Source organism: Clarias gariepinus, chromosome 14 (assembly GCF_024256425.1).
Source record: "Clarias gariepinus isolate MV-2021 ecotype Netherlands chromosome 14, CGAR_prim_01v2, whole genome shotgun sequence".
NCBI lineage: Eukaryota > Metazoa > Chordata > Actinopteri > Siluriformes > Clariidae > Clarias > Clarias gariepinus.
In genome coordinates, this window is record NC_071113.1 from 16,812,634 (window position 1) to 16,838,130 (window position 25,497).

At 38.1% G+C, this 25,497-nt stretch overlaps 2 protein-coding genes across 3 annotated transcripts in view; both read right to left on the reverse strand.

Annotated features, from left to right (window-relative positions):
* dnmbp (dynamin binding protein) overlaps positions 1–16,262 on the reverse strand; it is a 36,069-nt gene extending 19,807 nt beyond the window's left edge. The window contains exons 1-4 of one of the 2 annotated variants that reach the window (XM_053511329.1): positions 15,898–16,262; positions 5,877–6,034; positions 5,295–5,417; positions 1,102–3,270 (exon numbers count right to left, since the gene is read on the reverse strand). In XM_053511329.1, the coding sequence (XP_053367304.1) occupies positions 1,102–3,270; positions 5,295–5,417; positions 5,877–6,021 (2,437 nt within the window). In that variant the 5' untranslated portion in view covers positions 6,022–6,034; positions 15,898–16,262. The remainder of the gene's footprint in view (positions 1–1,101; positions 3,271–5,294; positions 5,418–5,876; positions 6,035–15,897) is intronic. The other variant, XM_053511328.1, reaches the window with a different exon arrangement.
* Positions 16,263–18,332: 2,070 nt separating this feature from the next.
* On the reverse strand, positions 18,333–24,751 carry cpn1 (carboxypeptidase N, polypeptide 1). The gene is made up of 9 exons (XM_053512271.1): positions 24,460–24,751; positions 23,120–23,316; positions 22,105–22,260; positions 20,848–21,024; positions 20,541–20,652; positions 20,217–20,356; positions 19,747–19,846; positions 19,540–19,658; positions 18,333–19,423 (listed from the first exon to the last, which is right to left on the reverse strand). The coding sequence occupies exons 1-9, from the start codon at positions 24,692–24,694 to the stop codon at positions 19,307–19,309; spliced, it is 1,353 nt and encodes a 450-aa protein (XP_053368246.1). The 5' UTR covers positions 24,695–24,751; the 3' UTR covers positions 18,333–19,306.
* Between the last annotated feature and the right edge of the window lie 746 nt (positions 24,752–25,497).

Consider the following 25,497-nt stretch of genomic DNA (forward strand, 5'->3'; position numbering starts at 1 on the left):
GGCTTTACAGAGCAAACATAGCAGAAACATCTCAATATCGACAGTTCAAATGAGATTATTGTATATTCTGGAATCCTTCAGCATTGATTTACAATGTTGACAGAAATAAAAGTCAGGAAAGAAAACGGATTAGAAGGTGTCCCATGTCCAATATGATATAAGTGAGTAAGGGCTGGCTTCAGCTGAATCTGATGAGTTTTGCTCAAATCCGCACTAGTTTTGACGACAGATAAAAACAACACGAATAATTTTGTGCAGTGTTTTTGAAGTCAAGCAACCTGATGAACAAGGGCGGTGAGTTCATGCCATATCTGTTGGAGAATTTGTAACTGTGTAGATTTGCTCTGCTGTGTAACATTTTCCAACATACAATAATGTATAAAAAATAAAATGGACCCATTTACTAACTGATGCTTCCTGACTAAAAGTAGCAGTTTTTTTTTCCTTTATCAAATATCATAATTTGAGAACACGTGTGAGATGGTTTAATAAGATGGCTGTCATCTAGTGTCCCATCAACAAAAATGCAGCTCCATCTAGTGTCAAGTTATTTCGAGTAAAAGCTGACCTACATACTGAACACATACTGTACCAAGGTAGTGGAGGTTGCTGTATAAGTCACCTATTAACATTGGAGGGTAGAGTGCAACGGCTGCTATGTCAAACCTGGGGTGTGTTAGAGAAAATGAGCTCAAAGCAAAACCAATAAGAGCTCAAAGGTAACAGACAGTCTCGAAACTCTTGTGGAATGTCTGCAAGTTTCCATACCTAATTATGATATTGGAGCCATTGTTGTTTTACCAACTTCTCTTTTTTTATCTTAAGACTAAATTCTTTTCTTGTTTATGAGAAACTGAATCACACAAAACCTCTATCCTAAAGATTTTACTGAAATGGACAGCTTAAGTTTAACAAAAAAAAATCATGCTAAATCAGGCCTAAATTGAGTCATCTCAGAACTGTACTGGATCAGCAGTGAGTTATAGTGAAGTATCAAATATTTAATCGCTCAATTGTATTATTTTGTATTGTGTAGTATGCTTAGTAGTGAAATGCGTGTTGCATTGTTTGAAAGAAAGATTTTTCATTAAATCAAGTTACCTTGCAATTGCTGCTGCTCCAGGGTGAGAGTCTCCACAGTGTAATTGCAGAACTCCAGATTCTCCAGGGCCTGCTGACGGGCCACTTCATCCTCCTCTCCCTCTTCCTCTAGCATGGCGCTTAACTCATGTGCTGTGTGTGTATACATGTCAATGTCTCTTTCAACTTCCTCAAGTCTTAGGAGAAGTCTATACTGCTCCTGCTCTCTTTCCCTCTCTTGCTCAATCTCTCTTTCCCTCTCTAGAGCATCTTCAGCCTCCTCCACCTTTTCCTGCTGTGTACCCTCCTTTTCCACTGTTGACACCAAGAGGTTGGAGTGCTGCATAGGGGGTCGGTTACAAGGGGGAGGTGGCCGTGGAGCTAGTCGCATTGGCCTGTAGGGCTTTTGAGGAACTTGATCGTTGCTAAGAGAAGACTGACCATGACAACCACGAGGTGCTGGTGGTCTTAGAATCCTGGGACGAGGAGGTGGAGGACGCAATGTTTTCCGCCTTTCTAGAGAGGAGTTGGGGCTAGAAGGAGGTGAATCATGGGACAAGGAGTGGTAAGAGCCTTTGAGGATATCACTCTCACTACTGTAGTCCATGATAGAAAAGTGCCGGGAAAACTTCTCTCTGCATTGATTGTTTCGCACTGACTGCTCCTCACTTTCTCCACACCTGCCCGGAAGGCTCCTTTCAAACTCCAGGAGCTGCTGGGTCAGCTTGGATTCCAGGTCACCTGACAAACAGTCTATTGTGTGAGAGGCTTCCAGACCATTAGTGCCCGGCTCCTGAGACCATATATTATGCTCACTATGCCCATAATTTCCAAGGTCAGCATCGCTGACGCTTGCATGGCGAGTTAACTTATTCTGTCTGTCCTTTGCTTGACTGGCTGATCTTTTGCTGTTGAAAGGGTTTCTGCTGTCATGAGAGGCATAGTAGCCTTTGTTTCTGGTCCAGGAGGAATTGCTTCGAAGGCTTGAGGAGATTCTATAAGATCGATTAAGACTGGCGTTCCTGGTGTTGGGGACAGGTGGTTCAGGAGGGCTGTTGTGATTGCTGGTGCTGTTCCGTCTATTATGGAGGCTGGGGCGAGGAGGCAGCTGTGGTCTGGGTGGAATCAGATTTCCTGAGTTAGTTTTCTGAAGTGTCCTGGGGCCTGAATTGCCTGTTTTACTGGGATGGACAAACGGCGGTGGTGGTCTCTCTTGTCTCCTGGGACCTGACTGATTCTGAGGCAGGGTCTGAACTGTTGTTCTGTCTTGACAGCTGATTTCTGGCTGTGTGTCCCTCAAACAGGCCTCTCTGCATTTTTCTCTTGTCTCAAAGTAATCTAGATCCCACACCGTGTAGTCCTCATGATTGGTACCATCATTATCATGTGCTGGTACTGCATGTTTTTCTGGACCACAGCTATACTCAGAAGCATAATTGTCGTCTTTCTCTTCGTCAAAGGTGCTATTTTTTTCACTAGCAGTTGGCACTGGTTCCTCTAATTGTTTCTCCATCTTAACAAAGCGGTGGGGGAAAATACCACTTCTGCCATGCAACTGCCCTTCAAGCCAGCCATCCTCTAGCGTTTTGAGTATTTGTATCCTGTCCCCCACATTAAAGTCCAGCTCCCCAGGCTCCAGAGCTCGAAACTCATACTGTGCAATTCCAAACACACCATCTTCCTCTTTATCTTCTTCCTGGGTCTGCATTTCTATACTGTCTTTCACACTCTCTTCTTCTTCTTCTTCCTCCTCCTTTTCCTCCTCTTCCTCCATTCTGCAAGAGGAATAGGGACCCTGTCTAATGCTGATAGGCTTTACAAGCTGGAGTGAGCGCAAAGGTGCAAGTAGCTCTACAAATCCCTCAGGAAAGATTCCTCTCCTACCTTCCAGCTCACCTTGGAACCAACCTGGCTCAGGAATGCCCACTATAGTAATGATGTCACCTTCACGAAAATCAAGCTCTTCATCCAGCTGGGCGTGCAGGCTCATGAGAGCACGACCTTGGCCCAGGGCATAAGGAGGCAGTTCAGAATCATGGGCAGCTGCACTGCGCTCACTCAGCTGTCTAGAACGGCCTGATAACTCTAGATCCTTCACACAGGATAAGGGGAAAAGTCCACGAGAGCCCCAGGCATTCCGACCCCGGTGCCAAACTGCATCTACATTCCCTTCTCCAGCCACCAAATCACCTATGGCAGGGGATCACAGCACAAAATAAACAGATGCCACAATAGGATTAGATTCAGTATTGGAAGATTTCACAATCATACTACTGTTTGCCATGTCATAGTACTATTCTTTCCAACTGACTGACTGGGCAACTGAGAGTCACAATGTTAAGGTCACTAATGTCAAATTCCACACAGCAAAGCTCCACCTCCTATTGTGTCCAGCATCTAAACTAAAACACTTAAAAGTCATATACAGGAAATGTAATTCAAATGACACTGTCACCGGAAAACAACTACAGGAACTGGCATTTCCACTAAGAGGGAGTCATTTCTGATGGTTAAAACCCCCCCCCAAAATATATTTTAATACACAACAAAAAAACATATGAACCAATAAACTAAACACTGATGTATTAGCCATATAAATATGTAAAATGTGCTACTGTAATACATCCAAAACATTTTAACACACCTACCTTTCAAGAGGATAATAAGAAAAAAAAAAAACTAGTGACATCTAGTGGCTACATCAGCATGGCTTATAGGGGTATTAACCTGGGCGCGTATTTAGTAAGCGTCTCAGAGTAAGAAATCAGTCCTAATTAACCATAGACAAGCTGCATTCGTGGAGTTGCGGGCATCATCCGTGGCATGCACATTAAAATAATGTGTTTTTTTTTTATTCTCTGTTATAAGCAGCACTGCATTAACACAACCTACTCCCATTTTTGAGTCTGACAGGTGGCATTGATGCTATCACAAATAGCTCTCCAATCACTCTTTATCTTTACAGATAAGAGTAGGGCAGAATTTTGTCGTAAAAGTTGCCTCAGTCTCATAAAAAGTGACTACACACGCTTTCCTTGGCGCAGTCCTACTCCTCACAGAAAAAAAAGAGTAGAAAGATTTATAAAGAACTTTTATGTCCTACTCTGAGGTAGGAATATTTTCAGTACTAAATGAACTTTGAGCGCGATCCCTAGGAGTGATTCTGAGACGTGTAGTTAATACAGGCCCTGATGTGGGTCAATTCATTTAAAAATGAATTAGAAAAGTAGAAATATGAAAAACTGATTTTGTGTAAGATTGATTTGAAATGTTACTAGGAGTCCCATTTAAGCAATGAACATTAAATTATTGTAATAAATTAAATCTTTTTCATTGTCCTGACATGGTGTACAAGTGGACATGGATTTCTTCAGTGTCTCACACTTCTACGCTATTCTAGCCTGGTTTTTGTACTACAGTAACTGGTTGCCTTTAAACCAACCACAATGTTTGTTTGAGTACCAGCCTTACACATTTTTTAAACTAGAAAATACTTTCACATAGGAGGTGGGAGTGCTTAATGGAGACAATAGGAAGTTTTAAAGAAACATAGCATTGTCTATGTGTAAAATCACTGTGCTAAACATTTACAGTGTAAACCTAATTGAAAAGAAAACCTTGGATGAAAATCATGAAAAAAAGTTTGGGAACCCTTGACTCTTGACTTTTGATTTGGTTTCCATTAATACTGTGCTTCCCAATGTGAGGGCCGTGAAGCGTACTGCAAATGATCCACAAAATGTTATTTGTAACTAGGTTTAAAATTCCCATTAAATATTCCTGTTTAAAGTATTTTTATATATTTTTGTTTTATATATATATATATATATATATATATATATATATATATATATATATATATATATATTTAAAGACCTGAGCTAAAAAAAAAAAAGAAATTAAATTAGAAATAAAATAACCAGAACTGATAAATTAAAGTCATGGAAGTTAAACAACATGATATTCTTTATTTAACTAAGTCTTGTGTGTTGATTATATATGTGATTAAAGGTTTGGGTGGGTCAAGGAAGATTTTCACATTTTAAATTTGCCTGCAGCCTTTTTCATTTTGGGAATGGCTGCACGACTGCATGCAAGTAAAAGCAGAACCTGACAAAACATGTTTACCCACAATCACAGTTTGCAGTTATTGCTGTAAAGATCACCAATAAGACATAGCATACAAATTATACTTGACCCGGTAGAGGATTTACCTCTTTTTAGGGGTAGGTTGCCCGTCTCAGAGGAGTTGAAGTCACTTATACATACATAGAGTTGCTCTCCTGCCTTCGTAGGAGGAACAGTGACAGATTCAACAAACGTGGTAGGAAACTGGCCTGAAAAACAATGGAATTAAAAAAATATATATTTTACGTTGAATTAATTAATAATGAGAACTGCAGGTTATATATATATATATATATATAACTTGGTTAACACCCTACATATTTAAAGGTTATCTGTACATTCTATTATAGACACACTTATAAGGAGAGCCAAACAAGATATTAGTTAATAAAGCAGGATAATAAAATATGCAGATGAGAACTGCAATCAGTCTTAACAGATTCTCTTTTTTTTAGCGTGTACTGACAAATTATTAATATCATTACCGACCTTTAACAGTGACACGTCAACTCACTTGGAAGACGTCTTTAGAAACATCATACTGCCTCGATATTATGAGGCTTTTTTTTTTATGTGTAATTTGAAATCTCTACCAGTAAATATTATTTCTAATGCCTTTGAATGTACATATGTGAAGTGACATTATGATTCTCGACATGGAATTTTACCTGTAACTCCATCTTTGATCCCGAGCAACCAAAACTCATCCACAACGCTAAGGACTTCAACAACATCACCAGCAAACAGGGGAAGCTCCTCTGAGACACTGGGCAGGAACTCGAACACAGCACGCACCACAGAGCCTGCCTCCATGTTCACACATCACCTGAGAGAGATGAGCAAGAGAGAGAGAGAGAGAGAGAGAGAGAGAGAGAAAGAGTAGCACAAATAAACTTCCTTCCAGTAGGGATGACTGTAATGACAGATTTCACCACTAGATGTCTCACAATGCCAACAATCACTCCACATGCATTAGTCAGGACACTGAAGCAGCTGTGAGATACAAACAAATGGGAGCGAAATCAAAAACAAAAAGAAAGAAAGAAAGAAAGAAGAGCAGAGAAGAAAGAAAGAAAAATCACCCCAAGCAATGCAACCAGAAAAACATTCCTTTCAGAATGTTCTAGATTGTAATGCAAGTCTATAAACAGTGTAAAATGTATTTAATTATTCAGATGTGTCCTAACTGGGTGGATCGTGCAAGAGAGACACTGGCTGAGTCATACAGCCCAGGGTGAGGTACTGTTAAAACTGTGTGTGTGTGTGTGAGTGTGTGTGAGAGAGAGAGGGTCAATGTGCATTTGTGTAAGCATCTGAGAGTGTTTATGGAGGACTTTTCTTGGCCAATGTGACCAAAGTTCTTCGAGGCTATTGCTTGTCTCCATGAGGGGAAAAAAGTATATTATTACTTAATCCATTAATTACATGTATATTGAATGAATAGAAAACAAATAATAGTGTGAGAGTATGTGAAAAGGAAAGCTTAAAACTGATAAAGAAGGAAAGGAGAGAAGGGGAGGCACATGTTTCACAGACTCAAAGGCCTCTCTGTCTGGTGTGTGTGTGTGTGTGTGCACGTGTGAGTGCGCACTTGATGGGGGCTGCCTTAGAGAAACACCACGGCATCTGGTCAGTGGATGACAGGTGATCCCTCTGTGTAAGTTACAGAAGGGTCTGAGTCACCTACAACAACCATAAGGTGTGTCTAGGTCTGTCTAAATAATCTGCATGTTAACGTGTATGTATATTGCATCTAGAAAGCCAATTCCCTGTTATGAAAAACACCTTTTCCACTGGCAAACAGAAACCTCGACGCTATTTAAACAGTTTATATATAATGTTCAAAAATGAAAGGTCACAAATTTGGATTTATATTTAAAGCTGAATAAAAGTCTTTTCAGACAGGCAGCTAATGTGGCACCATGTCTAGAGCCGGTGTCTGTTAATACAGGAATGTTGACTGTTACAGTCGTGGACAAGTCCTACAGTAACTCTTAACATAGAAGATGTCCTGTAGCACACAACCTCATCAGATATAAATACTACATACAATACCCTTACTCTGACATCTTCATAACTTATTATATTATTATACTACAGTATTTATTTCTAGGTAAAAACAACATAAAATACAAGCAACAAATCCATTTCAGTTTCAGTTACACTTTATGGAAAAAATAACACAAAACACCAACAACACATGAGCACACTCTTACGTACTGCTCATGGCGTTGAATAAATTTTTAATGCCTGTATTGTCAAGCACATTCATTTTATTACCACATCACTTTCGTCCATAAATGTGTCAGTCATGAGTGTAGATCTGGATATGGACTCTACAGACGTATTAATACCAACCACAATGAAAAAGTAATGAAAATTTTCAGAATTTTAAAATGAGTAACGAATTCCTACCCAAAAACATCATAGTATGATCAGTTTCACTAACTTGTACTGATTACATCTCCTTTAGCGTAAGATGCTGAACTAAAACTGGAATTGTTTTCCTGTAACATAATAGACTGTGTTGGCTACTGCAGCTTCTGTAACACTGTACTATATACTGTCTATGAGGTCTCCCAGCAGACTGTTATGTCTGGTAGATATGTAAGTCTGGAATGTTTCTTTTATGTCTTTTTTTTGTTTGAGGAATGTAGTTTGTTTGTTCGCTAGGATGTGTGGACTGACAAAGTGCTGAGTATGTTTCTGACTGATCACAGCTAGATCATATCAGAACAGTTAAATTAGGTTCATGATGAATGAGTCAGACTGAATGTGTCCTACTCATCAGTTACTCAGCTGATGCACAAATCATCATGTTCGTACAGGGACCATCATCAGCCTTTCTCCTTTACATTTTGGGTTTGGTTTGGGTATGGAGAGCAGTGCAAGTTTAAACAAGGAGAAGTTATGTGAGAAGACCCAGCTACCCTGAGCAACAAGAGCCATCAAATATTGTAGGTTAGTTTGTTAGGGGAAAATTACAGACAGTAACTCAAACTCCCTAAATTTGCATGAGAAGATAATCCCTACATAATTATCTTGCATGGGACAATAATTCCTCATCATAAGTATTTTACATTGTGGGTACTGAATAACTGTAGCACAATAGCTTAATTATAGTTTTACATATCAATTTAAAACTTTGACTCCGTGCTACCCATCATTTCTTCAAATTTTGCTTTCATAGAGCCAGACTTTCTCTCATTTTCAGTCCAGTCCCTAAACCTGACCAGTTTCAGAGGAATGTTATTTTTTTTTGTTAAGCCATAAACTGACCGTTTAATCATTCTAAAATAATAATAATAAAAAAAAAAACAACAACATCTAACTCAATTCATGAACCAGTGACAATCAGGTGCACATGATGACAGATGATTAGGCCAGTGATTAGTATACTGGTAATGTTGAATGCTAAGTGGATAAAACGGAGGGGAAATGAGGTTGCTGCTGAGGTTGTTACACAAACAACTGATTTTAAATTGCATCAACCGGCATTTTGCAGCCTGTGTGTCAAATACAGTCATGTTCAAAATTTAGTACCCCCTCGTTTAATTCTACATGTTTTTGTGTAAAAACAAGCGGGTATTAGCATTGAGAAAATACAACACAGCTATGCTCCAAAATCTAAAGTGAAGCCGTCCTTAAAGAGTGGAGGTTATTATAACAGCAAAAGAGGATTAAAGTTCAACATGTATACAGTAAATAAGCTAAATATGTGCATAAACTATAAAGGGGTCTGCAGAATTGTGTATAGTACATACAGTATATTTATATCTCTTATTATGAATTTTCATTGCAGAACAGAGAATCCTAGTTGTGAATTTAAAAGGCAAACAAACAAAATTTAAACTGCAAGTCAACCATGATCATAACTAAAACAAAAGCCCAACACTAGGAGGCACGCCAGCTAAGCAGCTACTCCATAGATGACTTTCATTTAAGGCCCATGTATTACTGTACATTGTACATGTGAAGCAAATTTGTAAATAATGCCTTGTTTATGCTCCACTAGTCAGGAGGAGAGAATGAAGGACACTGATGTCCTGGCAGACAGCTACAGAGATCTTACAGAGAAAAGCGCTCAGCAGCATATGGTCCCACTGAGAAAGAGGTAGCTCACACACACATGGTGTCTGTGCATGCATGCGCTGAGCAAAAAGAATAATTATCACCTATATAAATAAATAAATGCAAGAAACATTGTGTAAAGAGAGAAAACCAGATTAAATGTGATTTGCAGTGAAGAGGTCAGGAGATCAGGAAGCATGCAGTTAATAAGAGCAATATGTAAAGATAGATCAATGTGCAAATTAATACACAGAATGGTGTAGGATGTGCTGTAACATTTGATAGAGTGCATAATTACTCATCAGCAAATTACTATTCTGTAATTCCCCAGAATAAATCAGGTAGCATGTACTGGAGGTAAGATCAAGCTCTGGAGTGGTGAGTGAAACCGAAGGAACTGGTGGCTCTTTGTAGGGCAGGGGTAGAACAGCAGATAAAGCACTGGACTACTGAGCAGAAGGCTTTGAGTTTAAATCCCAGCCCTGCCAAACTGCCCCTGCTGGTAAAAGCCCTTAACCCTCTACTGATTTGTGTGTTCTGTAAGTCAAATAATGAATCTGTTTGTTTCTTGGCATTTGGCAGCAGGGTGAAAGTGTCAGTAGAATAACAGACAGCTTTATAAACACAGACTCTCTCCAGCAGTGTGTCTATTCTGAGAGTTATCTGTGTGCACACAAACAAGGACAAAGCCACAGCTGTGCCATCACTGATGCCTCTGTCCCTTACTATTGTGTGATGTAATATCACTGGGAGTACCCAGATAATATTTGATTTGATATCGATCTAGAAATGATTTAATTTGTACGGTTTTAAAGAATACTGTAACAACGGTTCAGAGACATTGTAAATTTCAGAAAAATTATTTACATATAAGGAATAAGAGAGGTCTACATTAGACATACTTTTTAAAGATTTGTAAACAAGCAAATAAATAAACAAAACAAGCAAACATATAAAACTATTGAACAATTGTGATTAATTAATACATTCTGGTCCTGGTGCCAGGCTAGATAAGGATAATGGTGTCTAATATGTACATTATGTACGAATTGGCATAATATAGATATATATATATATATATATAAAAATACAATAGATTTTCAGAAAATTAGAAAGTAAGCAAAAAAATAATAATAATAATTTGCCTAATTTTATTGCTTTGTAATGTAGTCATAAAATTCTCACAGCCTTGTTGATTTTAATATAGTTTTAAGTTTCAAAAATAGAAACGATACCTCCCTTCCTTAGGGAGTTTTAGTTCTGCCTGTCACCTTTTTTTGCTGAATTCATAAGTAATAACATTACCAGCAGCTGCTTTCTGAGTAGTTAATGCTTGTGGTTCCTGATAACGGGGGGTTAAACATGCTGTGATTATTATTTACCAGTTTACCTTTATGGACATGAGCTGAATGTATTAAAGATTGATCAATCTTTAAAACTATGCTATTATTACTATAATCTTCCACATAAACAAATAGTAGAAGATGCAGGCACGCCAAGCCTGAGTGTACCGGATCCTGTTCTAGCATGATTCAGCACAAATTAGATACTGCTTGTGAGAAAAACAGTTACAAATAGGCTCATTCTTAGTTTGGGGTTTGGATTCGGCTGATTATTGTTGCCACTGTAGAATTTAAAACTGTGTGTGTGTGTGTGTGTGTGTGTCGCAAGCCACTACATCAAATAACCCACATTGCCAGTTCTAACAGTATGTTTACAATTGCAAATATTGTCACCTTATGCTAACACACTGACACACTGGAACTCTCAGCCAGCAGATGTTTCTTTGGTGTTTCTGGGTTTATGTTTGATTAGGGCTTAAGTTCTGGAGCTAGGTAGAAGGTCAATAACTAAACATATTAAACAAGACCTTAGGAAAATCAACATGCTGTTTTTCTAACATTAAAATAAGGTGATGTAAGCCTCAACTATGTGTGTGGGTGGTGGTGGTGTGTGTGTGTTTGTGTGTGTATGTGGGGTGGGGGTCCGTTTGCTTAACAGACAACACCGCTGACACTTGCAACAGTGCCAGTGCTTCCTTTTGCATAATGTGTCACATTTCACTGCATGTATACAAATGGCCATGTGCAACAAGCCATGCTAAATCACCCACACCTTCATACTGCCACTATTTATGGTTTTCCCTTCTCAGTCGTGTTTTCTAGCCCTGGAGGAAATAAAACCCAAACATACTCACAAATCTCTATTTAGATTTCTTTTAAACTCTCTCTCTCTCTCTCTCTCTTTTCTCTCTCTCCCCTTCCCTCATTCTCTTATTATCAGTCAGACAGGAAGGGATGTGGCACACAGGCCTGAAACTTGATCTGTTGTCTGCCCGCTTTTATTTATTGAACAGGACCGTTTGCTTACCAACAATGAGAGACACACTCACTCTGTTTTACTATTATACACTGCAGCAAGCTGGAAACGTCCTTATTGTTTTATGTTTTTACGTGTTTCTGTTTCTATTACCTCACTTCTTTTACCCTGCGGATACTTACAGTACCATGCCTAGGAATGCTGCCTCCAGAAAAATGCTTTGATTTAAAAAAAACTAAACAAAAAACAAACAAGTTCTAACAGGTGTTGCAGTGGATTATTTCAGATCAGTTAACAGATTTCTCTTTTACTTTTCTGCACATAACAGACTGTATGATGAAGAAGGCGACATCTGTTTTAAATAATAAGTTCCTGATAAAGATATGCACGGGAAAAAAACACTACAGTGTAGATAACAGTGGTAGATGATAACAGCGGTAGATGATAACACCGGTAGATGTCAGTTTCATATATCTAGGATTTTAAATATTTCACTTAGGATGTTGGTATACAGAGTTTAAGATCTGTACAAAAGCCAACACACCCTCGAGAAGCTCAAGACATGTTTGTGTCCACATGAACAAGTCAGAAGGCTCTGAACCGCAAACAGGAACTGGTAAAAAAAAAAAAAATCTTTCCCAAGTAATATGAAACATGTAACTGTCTAGGTGCTTGGCCTTATTCAGCAATTGTCTTTTGCTCTCTTTCCTGTGTTTCTTGTAATACCAAACAGCTGTCTTTAAAAACCTAAAAACAAAATTACTCGTCACATCTGCCACCTACCCTGTTATCTCTCGTCCTCGAAAAACCACATACTTCCTCATTCCACAATTTCTCACCAGCATGCTGATTCTCTGTATTGACATCATTCAAAGGAAAGAGGAGGTGGCCAAGGCTGCGGGGAGGTTTTGCAGGGAAATCTACAGCACATTAGTGGAAAGGTGGAGTATTTCCCCAGTGCACTCATTTTGACAGTGATTTAGGATCATGGAGCCTGAGTGGTATTTGGCATTTTTGCTAAATTTCATTTACAGTAAATGTTGAAGTAAGACAACTGAGCTTTCTGACTTTCCGACAGATCTGTAATCACGAGAGCTTGTTGCCTTGACTCTCTCAGACAAGCATGTGCTGCAGCCTCCTAATGAGGACACTGGATTACTGCCCATCACATTAGGCTCAAATCTCTCATGAATGTTATGCAGCATAGAACAGGAAATGCTTTTCTGGAAAAAATAAATAAATAAAAATGTTTGAAAAAGAAATGGAAATGCTAATCAATAATTTGTAATATAGGGGGCCACTTTTTAAAAATATCACCATGAGAGTCCATGTAATATATCTATATTAGCCAAAAAAGATATTTTTTAACTCTTTTATGCTTACACTGTGATTCTGTGAATACAACCACAAGGTACTACTGTGAATATCGCCCGTAAACCTTTCTGTGTGTGTGAGAGAGATACTGTAGAGAGAGTATATCAAAGGCAAAAAAAACAACAACAAAGTGATCGACTGACATTGATGTGGTATAAAGAACGCTGTCATACAACCACAGCTTTTGTCATTCTGGTAAAGAAAAATAGAAAACTTTATTCTTATGTTAGATATGTAACTAGATTGGTACCCAGATACCCAGATGTTTTTCCCAGATAACACAAAGAAAAAAAATCCAACTGGGGAATATCAGGAAAGGTAGCAGCAGTGCTAATCTTCTGAAAAAGCACACTAAACAGCACATAATGGCCAAGAATTATGAACAGGTATGCATCATAGGTGTCATGATATGTGATAAGACATTGTGATGAAGTCCAGCACCCACAAAACAAAGCTCATAAAGACAAAGTGTGGACACTTAAGGACACATGGTAAGGCCCGCAATGAGACCATACAGACAGTGTTGCGACACACTTTAAGGGCCACAACATAGATCTATAGGGTAGAAGGGCATTTTCTGCTCTATAGCAATCCTTGTAGGAAGGACAGTGCTCTAGGTATTGTACAGTAGACTAGATTCAGTATTGAAAGACAAACACCATTGGACACTTCCTACAATCCAAACAAACTTTAAAATCTTTAAAAAAAAAAACAAAAAAACAGAAAAGTAGTTGCATAAAGTCTTTAAATTCTGATTAATGAAAAAAGAATTTTTGCTGCTTGGATCAAAAAATAAAAGCTTACTTTGATGCCACACACTTGTAAGCTGCAAAAGTATGTTACACATAGCATAAGAAGTGATGCCTTCTTAATTCATTAATAGCAGACTGAAATTTATAGAGATCTAAGCGGAAGATTGTCAAAATGCTCTCAGCATGTTAATCATAGAGAATGGCTTTCTCACGGGAAACAACAGATTTAGTAGATCAGGGTTATTAATAGATATTTTACATTAATCATCATTCAGCATCCATGAGGATTGTAAATGATGATTTAACAGAAAGCAACTCTTTGAGTTAAGAGCTGATGTAGTAATCCTCTGTACAGTATGATATAGTAAGCTGTAGTTTTTCTTTAGCAACTAAAAAAATGTACTAGAGGTAATATTAAAAATCAGGATGTGCAAACGTATGTATTCTGTAACTCAATTTAAAAATTTTGTGAGAGACTTAAAAAATTATGTCATTGTAGTCTTTGAATTGTATTAGGAAAGAGACAGCCATACAGTACTTCATATATGTCCATTATTGTTTTGCTTCAAATCAGGTATTAAGTTACATTTTGAGTGATCTGTATATATTTAAATACCTTGTACAGTAAGCTCCATTTTGATACCAAGTTTATTACTGTATCATGTCTGGTGGCTGATGTTTGTTTATGAGGAGGGCCTCGAAGAAAAACATCAGAAATTATTATATATATAATATTTTTTGAATATTTAAATAGAGATTCTGTGACAGGCCTCAAACTAGTTAGCACTGTTGCCGTGCACCTTCAGGATCCAGGTTTAATTCCCACCGTGGGTCTGTTTCTCATGGAGTTTGCATGTTCTCCCCACAGTCCAAAGACATGCAGATTAAGGTAATTGGTGCTCCCAAATTGCCTGTAGTGTGCGAGTGAGTGTCCACAGTAGATTGCATGTGTATGTGCCCTGCTATGGACTGACAACCTGTCCAGGGTGTACCCTGTCTCATGCCCCAGTCTCCTGGAATAGACTTCAGGCTCCCCACGACCCTGTATATAGGATAAATTGGTGTAAATGATGAAGATGAAGATTCTGTGTGGCATTAAGAAAAAAATCCTTATTTTGACACCAGGATGTCCCTGCTACCCCTAAAAATAATTTCACCAACAGCATGAATTTATTCATGTTTTTCTATAACAACTTGAGTAACCAGGTGGGATAGTGTTCATTAAAGTGCTTTCAAACGATGTTTAGGATAAGCAAACTTTCTAAATTCTGTTGAAGGATCAGAAAGATAAGGTATTCAATCAGCCAATTTTGCTGAAATTGAAAATTTGATACATTTCGTTATAACACAAAACTACCCCGTGCGACTTAATACCTGACGTGTCACATATTCTGCAAATGCAACTTTTGCTTGACACGTAATTATGTGCTGCAGTAATTACATGGCTCAGTGATTACATTTATGAGTATTTAATCAGATAGATCAGTAAGAAATCAGTAAGTAAAAGACTGATGCACTCTCACACCTCTCGGGGTGCGGAAAAGTAATGGAGGTCTCCGCAAACACATCAAGTGGCGAGTCAACTGTCACCAACTGCCATGTGGCAGGTGAGCAGCAAGACATCTGACCACCAACACCATCTTTCTCTTTCTATCTCTCTTACACACACACACACACACACAACGACACATACAAACCCAAACACATACACCCTCGATAAAATGCTGCTCCGCAGAATATCCCACAATGTGTGTGTAGGGAAATAAAGGAAGCTGTAGTAAAGATTTCAATAAATGAGTAAACAGCCTGAGTTTGAGAAACAGGAGGATGTTTTATTCCAGTCTAATCAGAAAACAGCTGGAAGTGATGACATGCACATCATGTTAGGACGTGTGAAATCTCACATTTCTGGTGGTGGTTATTAGGAGCAGTTCATGAGATCAGCTGTATGTGTTTGGTCTAGGAATATGTCCATGAACAAATATTTGGAGAGATATGAACACACAGTGTAATAGCAGTTGTTATCACAGACTGATAGCTCTTAGCTGTGGACAGGGATGTGCGCCAACACCGAGCTGTAACTAACGGTCCTCTGCCTTAAACACTAACTCAGGAGAACAGCTAGGAAGCGGTACTGTACCTGTGCACACTGTTGTGACTGAGTTCCACTTACCTGTGTGAGAAACAGGGACCTGGTGGAGAAAGAAAGGCTGTTGTGGCGTTAAGCTTCCTTTAAGTCCACTTATTTACAGCTTGATCGCTCCTCGCTTTCTGCCATCCATAAATCTATCTAAGCAGAGGAAAGCTTTGTAGCGCTATCAGCTATGTGTTGACCCGCTGGCAGATGATTCCCTCGCTGTGTTTGGCGTCTGCGCCGCACAGGAATCAGCTGTCATCCCGAACATTCAACAGGCTGATCCCCCGCTCCCCGTACTCACATCGCCACCCTCCGGGGCGCTTCGTTTCACACCCGTTTTCCAGCATATCCCGCCTAGTAGGACTCACATCGTGCAATGGGATTGGCCTGGATACTCACTCCTCCTACACTCCGCCGACAGGGCTAGCACAAGCAGCTGTGGTTTTCGGAATACGGGTGGGTCAATAAATACGCCCCCATGGGTCTTCTGTGAAGGCTGTCTTACACATGCCTGCCGTAAATTCGACTACAAGGCTCTGTTACTCTGTTACTCATGTGTAACACGTAGGGACAGGTCATGTTAGAAATATTCACGAAAAGGTTCATCTTGTTGGCAAAGACAAACCAAAAGCATGTAAAATGTACAATTATTATGATGATTATGGACATTAAATTCATAATCTGTTAGTGTGGTATCTAAGCTGGTAAAAATTCAGAATGTAAATAATAATTTAATACTGTAGATCTAAACACATCTTTTTTTTTTTTGCCTAATAAAAAGTCTAAATCTTAATTTCTGTATTTCTGTGATTTCTGTATTTCTATACTTCTACATTGGATTTTCAAATACTGGAAATGTAAATAAACAACAGTAAGAGAAAAGCTAATGTCCACAATCTCCAGTTAAAAAAAAAAAAAAAAAAACTTTAAAAAAAACGTTTCTGTTCTATATTTGGCAGGAATCCAGAGCACCCAGATGAAACCCACCAAGCACAAGGAGAACATGCAGACCCAAGATGGGAATCGAACCCTCAACCCTGTAAGTTATTTCTTTAGATTAAACTGGCTTCGCACCTCCAGAGTCAATAGACTGGCACCCTGTCCATGGTGTACAACACCTTGTGCCCAGAGTCTCCTGGGATAGGCTCTAGGCCCCCTAAACAGAATAAGTGTTATAGGAGATGAAAAAATGTATGGTATATGGCCCTCTTTTCTTTTTTTTACTCACCTTAAAAAGCATACATTTTAACAGATTTGTAGTGTGTCAGCATTTCCTGACCTCCCTGGACAGCAAAACAATGGAAGGAAATTCTACAACTTTTAAAGCAATAGCCAGAGCCACCATGCAAGCAATTCACACAGACAATTTATTTCATTCATTTATTAAATTGCTGCAAATACAATGAGGTTTATTCATTTTTTTTATATTTCCCACAGTGAATCTCGTGTACACTAGCTGTTACAATAGGTGGCAAGCATCCTTTCCATGAGTTACAAACTGAGTCAAAATTGAGTCACTAGCTGATATACTGGAGGACTTATAGTTGGATTATAATATTTTTTGTATCCCAGATCACACTAATGTATTCAGCTTGTTCTCCTCATCACTTACACATCACACCACCCACTGCATCTGAGAGAATACCCCAGATCAGTCCATGCAAACTACATAAAGAGCTTGTTTTATGTCCACTCCTACACTCCTTTTCATTGACTGTGATCATGTGAGTGTTGAACTCTCTGTTTCCATTCTCTATTATTTCTCGTCATTTGTCTGCTTTCACAATTTGGTACAGAGCGGAATTTTTTTGGCTTGGTTGTTACTCTTCTGATTGTCAGTACCGGTACAGTACATACCAGAGGCTTTTACTGGAACTATGCATATTTAAACATATTTAAACTTATTGATTTTGTAAGATGGAATTTATATACTTTAATTGTAGAAGGTAAATTTGATTAACCTAAAAGCTACCTCATAGATTTATACAATATTATTACATTGATTAAGATTTAGACAGGAGGTGAGATTTGTATGCCCAATCCAGGAGGTGTAAGGCAATAATGCTAACCTATGATCCACCGAGCCACCATTATAATTATTGACTTGAGGTATTGTACACTGGCAAAAAAGGACCTGAGGATAAAATGCTTCATTTTTTAGTACACTTCACTTCACTTCACTTCATATATATATATGAAAATATGTGTGTGTGTGTGTGTGTGTGTGTGAAAGGCTATTGTACTATTCTTTGCTACAGTGAAAACAGGAATTTGTTGTTATCAACATTTGATGACTTGTTCATGTACTTTCTGGTTGTAGGGCACAGGTCCAGGGTTTAGGACATTCCCAGAGTGAGTTTTTCCTTTTCCTGTACGTCAAACATATTATATTTTTCTGTTTGTCATACATGGCAAAACAGTTAATAATCCATTGGCTTTTGCATCGCTAAAGATAAATACATAGGTGAACATGTAGATCATTGGTATTTAGAGATTTATAATTAAAAAGTTACACCTTTACATTTTAACACAGTAAATTCTTCTAGAATGATTAATACAAGGGGGACAACTGGGCCTAAAAACTAGCAAACTAGCATGTGGAAACATTTTAAGTGGACAACAGTGACCTCTGGTGTTCAAATATATAACAAGACGTATCAAATAATAAAGTAGTTAAATAGTTTTAATCCAACACTTTCGTTAATAATAGATTTGTTTTATTTACTATTTTCCGTATTTAACTATCAATAAAAAAATTAAGCATTTCGGATTTTTCATCTTGTTTTAATTATAAATTACTCAAACCTAATTCATTTCTTTAAAATATAAAAGTATTAATTTCTTATTATTATAAAGATCATTGCAGAACTACACAGCATATACAAATGGTCTTTACAGTTCTGTGAATAGTCAGTGCTTTTCAGTAACCTTACTGATACTGTAGCAATCTTACTACCTGTAAAACCCCAAATGTATCTATGATATGTATATTAACTTTTCAGTGGAAGTTGGCATTTGTAATTGCAAACTTATCAAGACAATACTAAGGACCCATTCATTGCTACATTTGATTATGCTTGATTACATTTTTTTGGTGTGCATAAAATGTTGCTTAATCAAAGGAAGAGTGTTAAATTAAAAGTGCTGATGTACAATACTAATCGCACCTCATACCATTGTCTTATTATTTAAAATATATTATGAATTGTATGCTGATTCCTTCCTATGAATCTGACATTATTTAAAACATGCATTTCCTAAGTGTTACATGAATATAAATGAATTTCAGTAGAACAGTAGAATCTTGAGAAAAACATACTATAAATAATCCAGGACAAACAGAGGCCTGCGGAAGTACAGTATGTTTCAGTGATGTCATTTGTAACAGTGATAGTCTAAATTTCCTTTGCCAACTTTTTCCAAGGAAGGTGTCCTTTTTTTATTTTTATCTTGGACCAAGGTTGGCTGGAGGAACTTTGGCTGCTGACAAGCTTTTCTTATCTTGATGAACTTTCTCATTCAAATTTGTTTCTTTTGGTGCTGGTTTCAAATAGAAGTGTAACTGAAAGCATAAAACATAAATCAATATTTTCACAAACTATTTTGTGCAATTAAAACAAATGTATATTTATGCCACCGATATAATTTATTCATTTATTTATTATTATTTTTTTTAACCTGTATAGCCTCTGCAGGTCCGACTGTCACTGTATTGGTAGATGGCCGATAGTCTGGTGCAGAGGCAGTAACAGTGTAGGTTCCTGGCAAAAGTAGACGGAAGTAATCTCCATCTGCACCTAATACATGAGACATAGATATAGCATTAGATATTACTTTTGAGGTACTTCAACAATAATTAAATCCATAGTATGAAGATTTACTAACCACTGGTTATATCATGGTTTATGCCTGCCACTGAGATCACTGCATTGCTGATGGGGTTGTTATTCTCATCATAGACCATTCCTTTTATGCCATGGTTAACCTGGGGACAAATTAAATTACAGTGACTTGTATAGGTCTATGTCCTTTACTTTAGGCAGTAAATGCTCTTTCCATGTTGTGTTCTGTTCTAACAATGAGCAGTATTATATAGACTGTGACTTTTATACCTACAGTATAGCCCATTCAAAGCACAAAGAGGCAGGTTGATTACAGTCTAATGCAATGGTACAACACTGGGTTGTTGTCTGTCCCTCTCTCACATCTCATCTAACATCCTACATCCTTTAATTTCCCATTTCATTATGGACACAATGCACTTTAACCAGTGTATGCTTTCCCTAGGAACTTAAACTTCTAAGTGTTTTTAAGTGAAGTACGATGTGAACCAAGTCCTGGGAAGGGGGACTCACCTGTTCCAGGTAGGACACCAGAGCCTCCCTGTTGGCTAGCCATTCTCTGGCCAAATTGCTAGCCGGAGGGAATTTAACACAACTCAACTCTAGAGTGATCTCAAAGCAGTTAGTGTATAGGTAATTAAAGTCCTGCATGCCTGCAATCATAAAATAGTGATGTTTAACTGTATAGATAATGCATTGAGAACTCTCACACAATGTGAAAATAATTCAGTACTGGTTTTGTGATAATTTGAGTAATTACGTAGGTCAAACATGAAACATTTAAAAAATGTTATAATCTTGCAAGATATAATCAATTCAATAAAGGCATGCACTGACCCTTGGAAAGAGTATACCAGCTGGCTCCATTTGTAATCCCCTCCTCGAAGTAATCTCCACAGTTATAGCCTTTATGCATCCAGCTGTGAGCATAGGAGTAAGTTTTTGCCAACTATGCGCGCGCACACACACACACACACACACACACACACACACACACACACACAGATACACACACACACACACACACACACACACACACACACACACACACACACACACAATATAATAAACAAAACAAATGAAGTTGTATTTAATTGAGTTACTTTAAAAAAAATGATAAGCATTTACTCATTTAAATACGCACGTTTTTGAACAGCTTGTCATCTGCAGTGGCAGAATATGCAGACCTGCCTCTTATACGGCCTTCTCTGGATTTGTCAAAAGGGTAGTTTGCCACCACTGCTCCTCCATGCAGATTTGCTGATAGAACAAAGTTATAACTTTGCATCCATTTAATGACTGCAAGAGTCTCTGGTTCAACCTAGAGCCAGAAAGAGCCCAAGAGGGAAACAGTATATGTTAATGTACCGTTCACTTACTTACCACAAAGCGGGGTGGCATACTGTACACTGCCCAATGTAAAACATGATCTATGCCATCTAACATGACATAATACAGCATATTAAAACAATGAGGGGAATAAACAGTTGGTGGTATTTATTGCTTTGGATCAGATCCGTTTGGCACTATAGTTTGCTGGGATATTTCAGCTCTGTTTGGGGAAAACAGAGAGTTATTAATGGATCTAGGCTTCTAAGTGACCTCAGTTAACAGAAAGCTCGCTTTCAGGGGAAAAGAACTTTCCAGCACTGTTATGTGTGGGATAAAGGCCCTATGGCATCTTGCTTAGCTCATATCTAAAATATTATTTTCTTGTGTGAATGATTTAATCTGAATATGTTATTTAGACAAAGGTGTTAAATTAAGATATTATTCCATGGATAGTATTCAAATAAAAAAAAGATTGTAACTTTTTTTATATATATATAAACCTGAGCTTCAGTGTGTTTTGAGTTTCACACTCTGTAGGAGAAAATTATTGTTTATTATCCTTCACTGACCTATGCTTTCACATTGACTAGTCCGTGGTTTAACTGAAATGTAACAGCACACCATTTCGGGGAGTTGATGATGCTTGATGAAAAAGTTCCCCTTCAGGGTCTGCTAATTTAAACAACAAGTTTGAATTGTCAGTTTATGATACAGACCAGACTAGTATTGTGAGACCTCGGAAGGGTACTTATCTTGGGAGTGATGGATAGCTTGTACTCATAAAACAACAATATTTTCTGCCCTGTGGGTTCATGCAATCCATGCCATGACTAGTGTTATAGATAATAAAAAATGCTTGTGCAAGATTGTGTTAGATATTAAAGTAAAACAGCACAATGCAGGAAGTGATAGCAGTTGCTACTTAGGTTTCATATGTTTTTTCATATGTTAATTTTTTCCTTTCATTTTATTCAATGACTCATACATGCTATTTCAGTTATCTTGGTAGTCATACTGCTTAGAAAAGAGAAAAAAATAAGTTGTCCTTTAAATGTTTTGTGCTACCCACCTGGTGCTCCCAGTTGTCTGGGAGGGGCAAATGGTGATTTTGTCCATTGTTCTTCTCATTGTAATACATGAGAGCATTCAGATCAGGAAAATTGCGATTTAAGTCCACATCTTTGGAATTCCCACGGCCCACGAGGTAACCATTAGACTCTGGACCCTGGAAGCCAATCCAATTTATTTTGTTTAGTATGTGTAGTTAAAAAAAAATAAAGTTTGGAGACACCTTCTAATTCTTTGGTCTTTCCTGACTTTAATTTCTTTCTACATTGTCAAACAATACTGAAGTATCCAAGAAATGCAATAATCTCCTTTAAACAGTTAACATTGAGATATGTCTGCTACTTACACTATGTAAACCCATAACGGCTCTTATCTAAGGAGATATAAATAGCTTTTTTTTGAGGCTGGTATCTCTAAATGAGCTTCTCCTCTGCAGCAGTGGTTAGTTTTGGTCTTGCTTCATAAGAGCCAGTCTCATCATGGTGCTTAATGGATTTCGCAAATCCACTTGACAATATTGTTCTTGCAAGAAGTATTGCAAAACAGCTGGTATTTATGTCTTAAAATAACAACTGACTTTTGTTGTTGTTGTAGTTGTTATTTTTCTTGTTGTTACTTAATTACCTAATGCCATATGTGTAATTACATAGTTTTGAAAAAAAAAATCCAGTAATGTTCTAGAATATAGAAAATAAATCCAAACTTGTGTCCAAACTTTTAAATAATTTATAATCGAATTATGAAGAAGTGTAAATTATTATTTTTGTATATAGTGAACAGTGATGTTTTTTTTTTTTTGCTGGGCATCGAACTTCTGCTTTAAGAAAAGTACTTGCAGTGTGGTTATTCAGGCTGGAACAGATGACATACTGTATTTTATAATGCATAGGCCCAGATCTCTGTACATATAGGCAGTTTGATTCATCTTGAAGAGACAAAATTGACTGTCTCACATTGAAAGTAAATATGAAAAAGCTCTTATGACTTTTTTTTTTCATAATTATGGCTTCTCTTACCTGTTTTGCTGCCACTTCATAGCCATCTGGGTTCATGGAGGGCAGAATGTGTATGCGTGTGTTATGAATGAGCTCTGTAATCCGTTGGTTCCCTGCTTGGTACTCATCACACAAGAATTGAGCAAGGTGGATGAGAAGCTCACGGCCCAGCACCTCATTCCCATGCATATTTCCAACATACTTGAACTCCGGCTCCACTAGAAAACACATGTCAAGCGACCACTGTCAGGAAGTTAAAAGAGCACGTAGCCATATTTGCAAAGAGCACATAAGTGGAGATCTAATATTTGCTTCACTGTAAAATTTATATGGGGATCATATGTAATTATATTTCCTGCAATACGTTTTACATTTAATTTCACTAATTGACACTTGTGTATTAAAAACACACTGTGCTAAAAGCCGTGCAATATCACAGGTTTCTTGAATGTAACACTTTTTCCCCCTCTACTTGTAATTTTGCAATCAAGAATTGGCAATGTGACAGAGAAGGTCTACAAATTTTGCAGTTGTTAATCACTGAATGATTGGATTACTGAGTACTGTACTGTATGTGAATGACTAAGAGATTGAATTAAACTGGTGTCTCTTTTTGCTTTAACAGTCCATCAGATTACATCTAAGATCCGACAGTCTTTACAGTCACAAGCACACTGCTTAATATAAGCACCATGTTGATAATAAACTGACAAGTGGAGTCATGGTCTGGACTATGCTGGCGAGGTTCCTGTTTTTGTACTTTTCACCTTATTGTGGAACATGCATACATCCTCCAATTCTACTGAAGGAAGCCCATACATCAGCAAAAAAAGCCATCCTGGCTGAGACTTAAACCACTCACACATTTGTTTTTTGTCAACTGAAAGTGTAGAGACAAAAACTGTCCAATATGGTTACACCTCAGCATTTTTATATCACTGTAAGACGAGATTTCCAGTGTATTACAAGAGGACAGACAAAAGTTTAGTGGCTTTCACAGCTGGCCTTCCTTGATTCATGTAAACTATGTGTGCTATGTGCACAAAAGCCATTTCTGTGTACTTTAGCTATTGACTGACCTTTTATTTTTCTTTCAAAAGCTGAGAAAAACAGCGTCATCAGGTCTCATCTGATTTCTAATCAGAAAACAAATGGTCCTTTATGTTTAGTTCATTTTAAATTGCTCACATGAAGTTAATTGTGGTTTAAATTGGCTGGCTCAAATACTGTAGATTGTGCATCATCTCCCTTTAGAATACATCCCTACCCGAGCTTAGGTAGTGTCATCTGGCAACTGTACATCATTAGCTATCATTTATTCAATGAATGGCTGACTGAGGTAGCTGAGGAAAAACACTCACATGCTTCATGGATGCCTGGATTATCGCTGAACTCCAGGACATAAAGGTGGCGTCCCTCCACACTGCGACCAATGCTGTAGATGCGAGTGATGTATGGGCACTGGCTCTGGATGGAGAACAGAATGCGAACCATCTCGCCATATCCATGGTGTTGAAATTCAACAGCCCTCGTCACTGGAGCCCAAAGCCCCAGGAACAGTGCTCCAATCCAAATTACACAACTGCCTGACAACATGGTCCTGTTCTGCTCCACAAACAGAGAGCTGTTCTCTCTTCCTCACCCACTCTTTCCCTTTCTCTGTCCCTCCTTTTCTCATTCCACTCATCCGGTCTGTCCCCTCCCTCACATTCATATACAGGAGAGAGTAAGAACAACTTGCCCCTCCTTCTCTGTTTTACATGGATAAAGATTCCTCATCGTGTTTCATCATGTACTGTATGTGACAGTTACTTTGTTGGCATGTTGAGTGAGTGATAATGTGTAAGGAACAGATGAAGTCTGTCTGTCTGTATGTTGTGGTTTGTATAGTTTATCTTTAAAGCTCATGTAACATGCTTTGCATTGTTCTGTCTCATGGCAGCATTTTTTTTGTAACTTTTTGCTGATCTGGGGTATGTCTCCATCACTGACTCCAAGATGGGGAATAGAAATCAGGCAGCGACAAACAGAGAAGATTTTTCATTCCTTCTCTACATCAACACTGGTTCATTCATTAACTTTGGGTAAACACAGTAGGAAGGCCAGAGGTTATGCTTTCTCTAGTGCCTTTTGGGAAAGCCATTCTGAGATTCCTGGAGTGCTCCCCCCTCTACACAATGTCCTTAACCCCCAGAAGCTGCTGTCATTCACCCTGAGCATTTAAGAGCTGTAGCTGACAATTAGTAAGCATGTGTGTGTGTGTGCGTGTTAACTGCACCTGGACTAGCTTGTCATCTCTTATACGTATGACTGAGCACACACTCAGCAGACACTTTCCAAGAAGTGAACAAACAACGTTGTGAAAACATACTGGCTAATGTCCTTGTCCATTATTACTG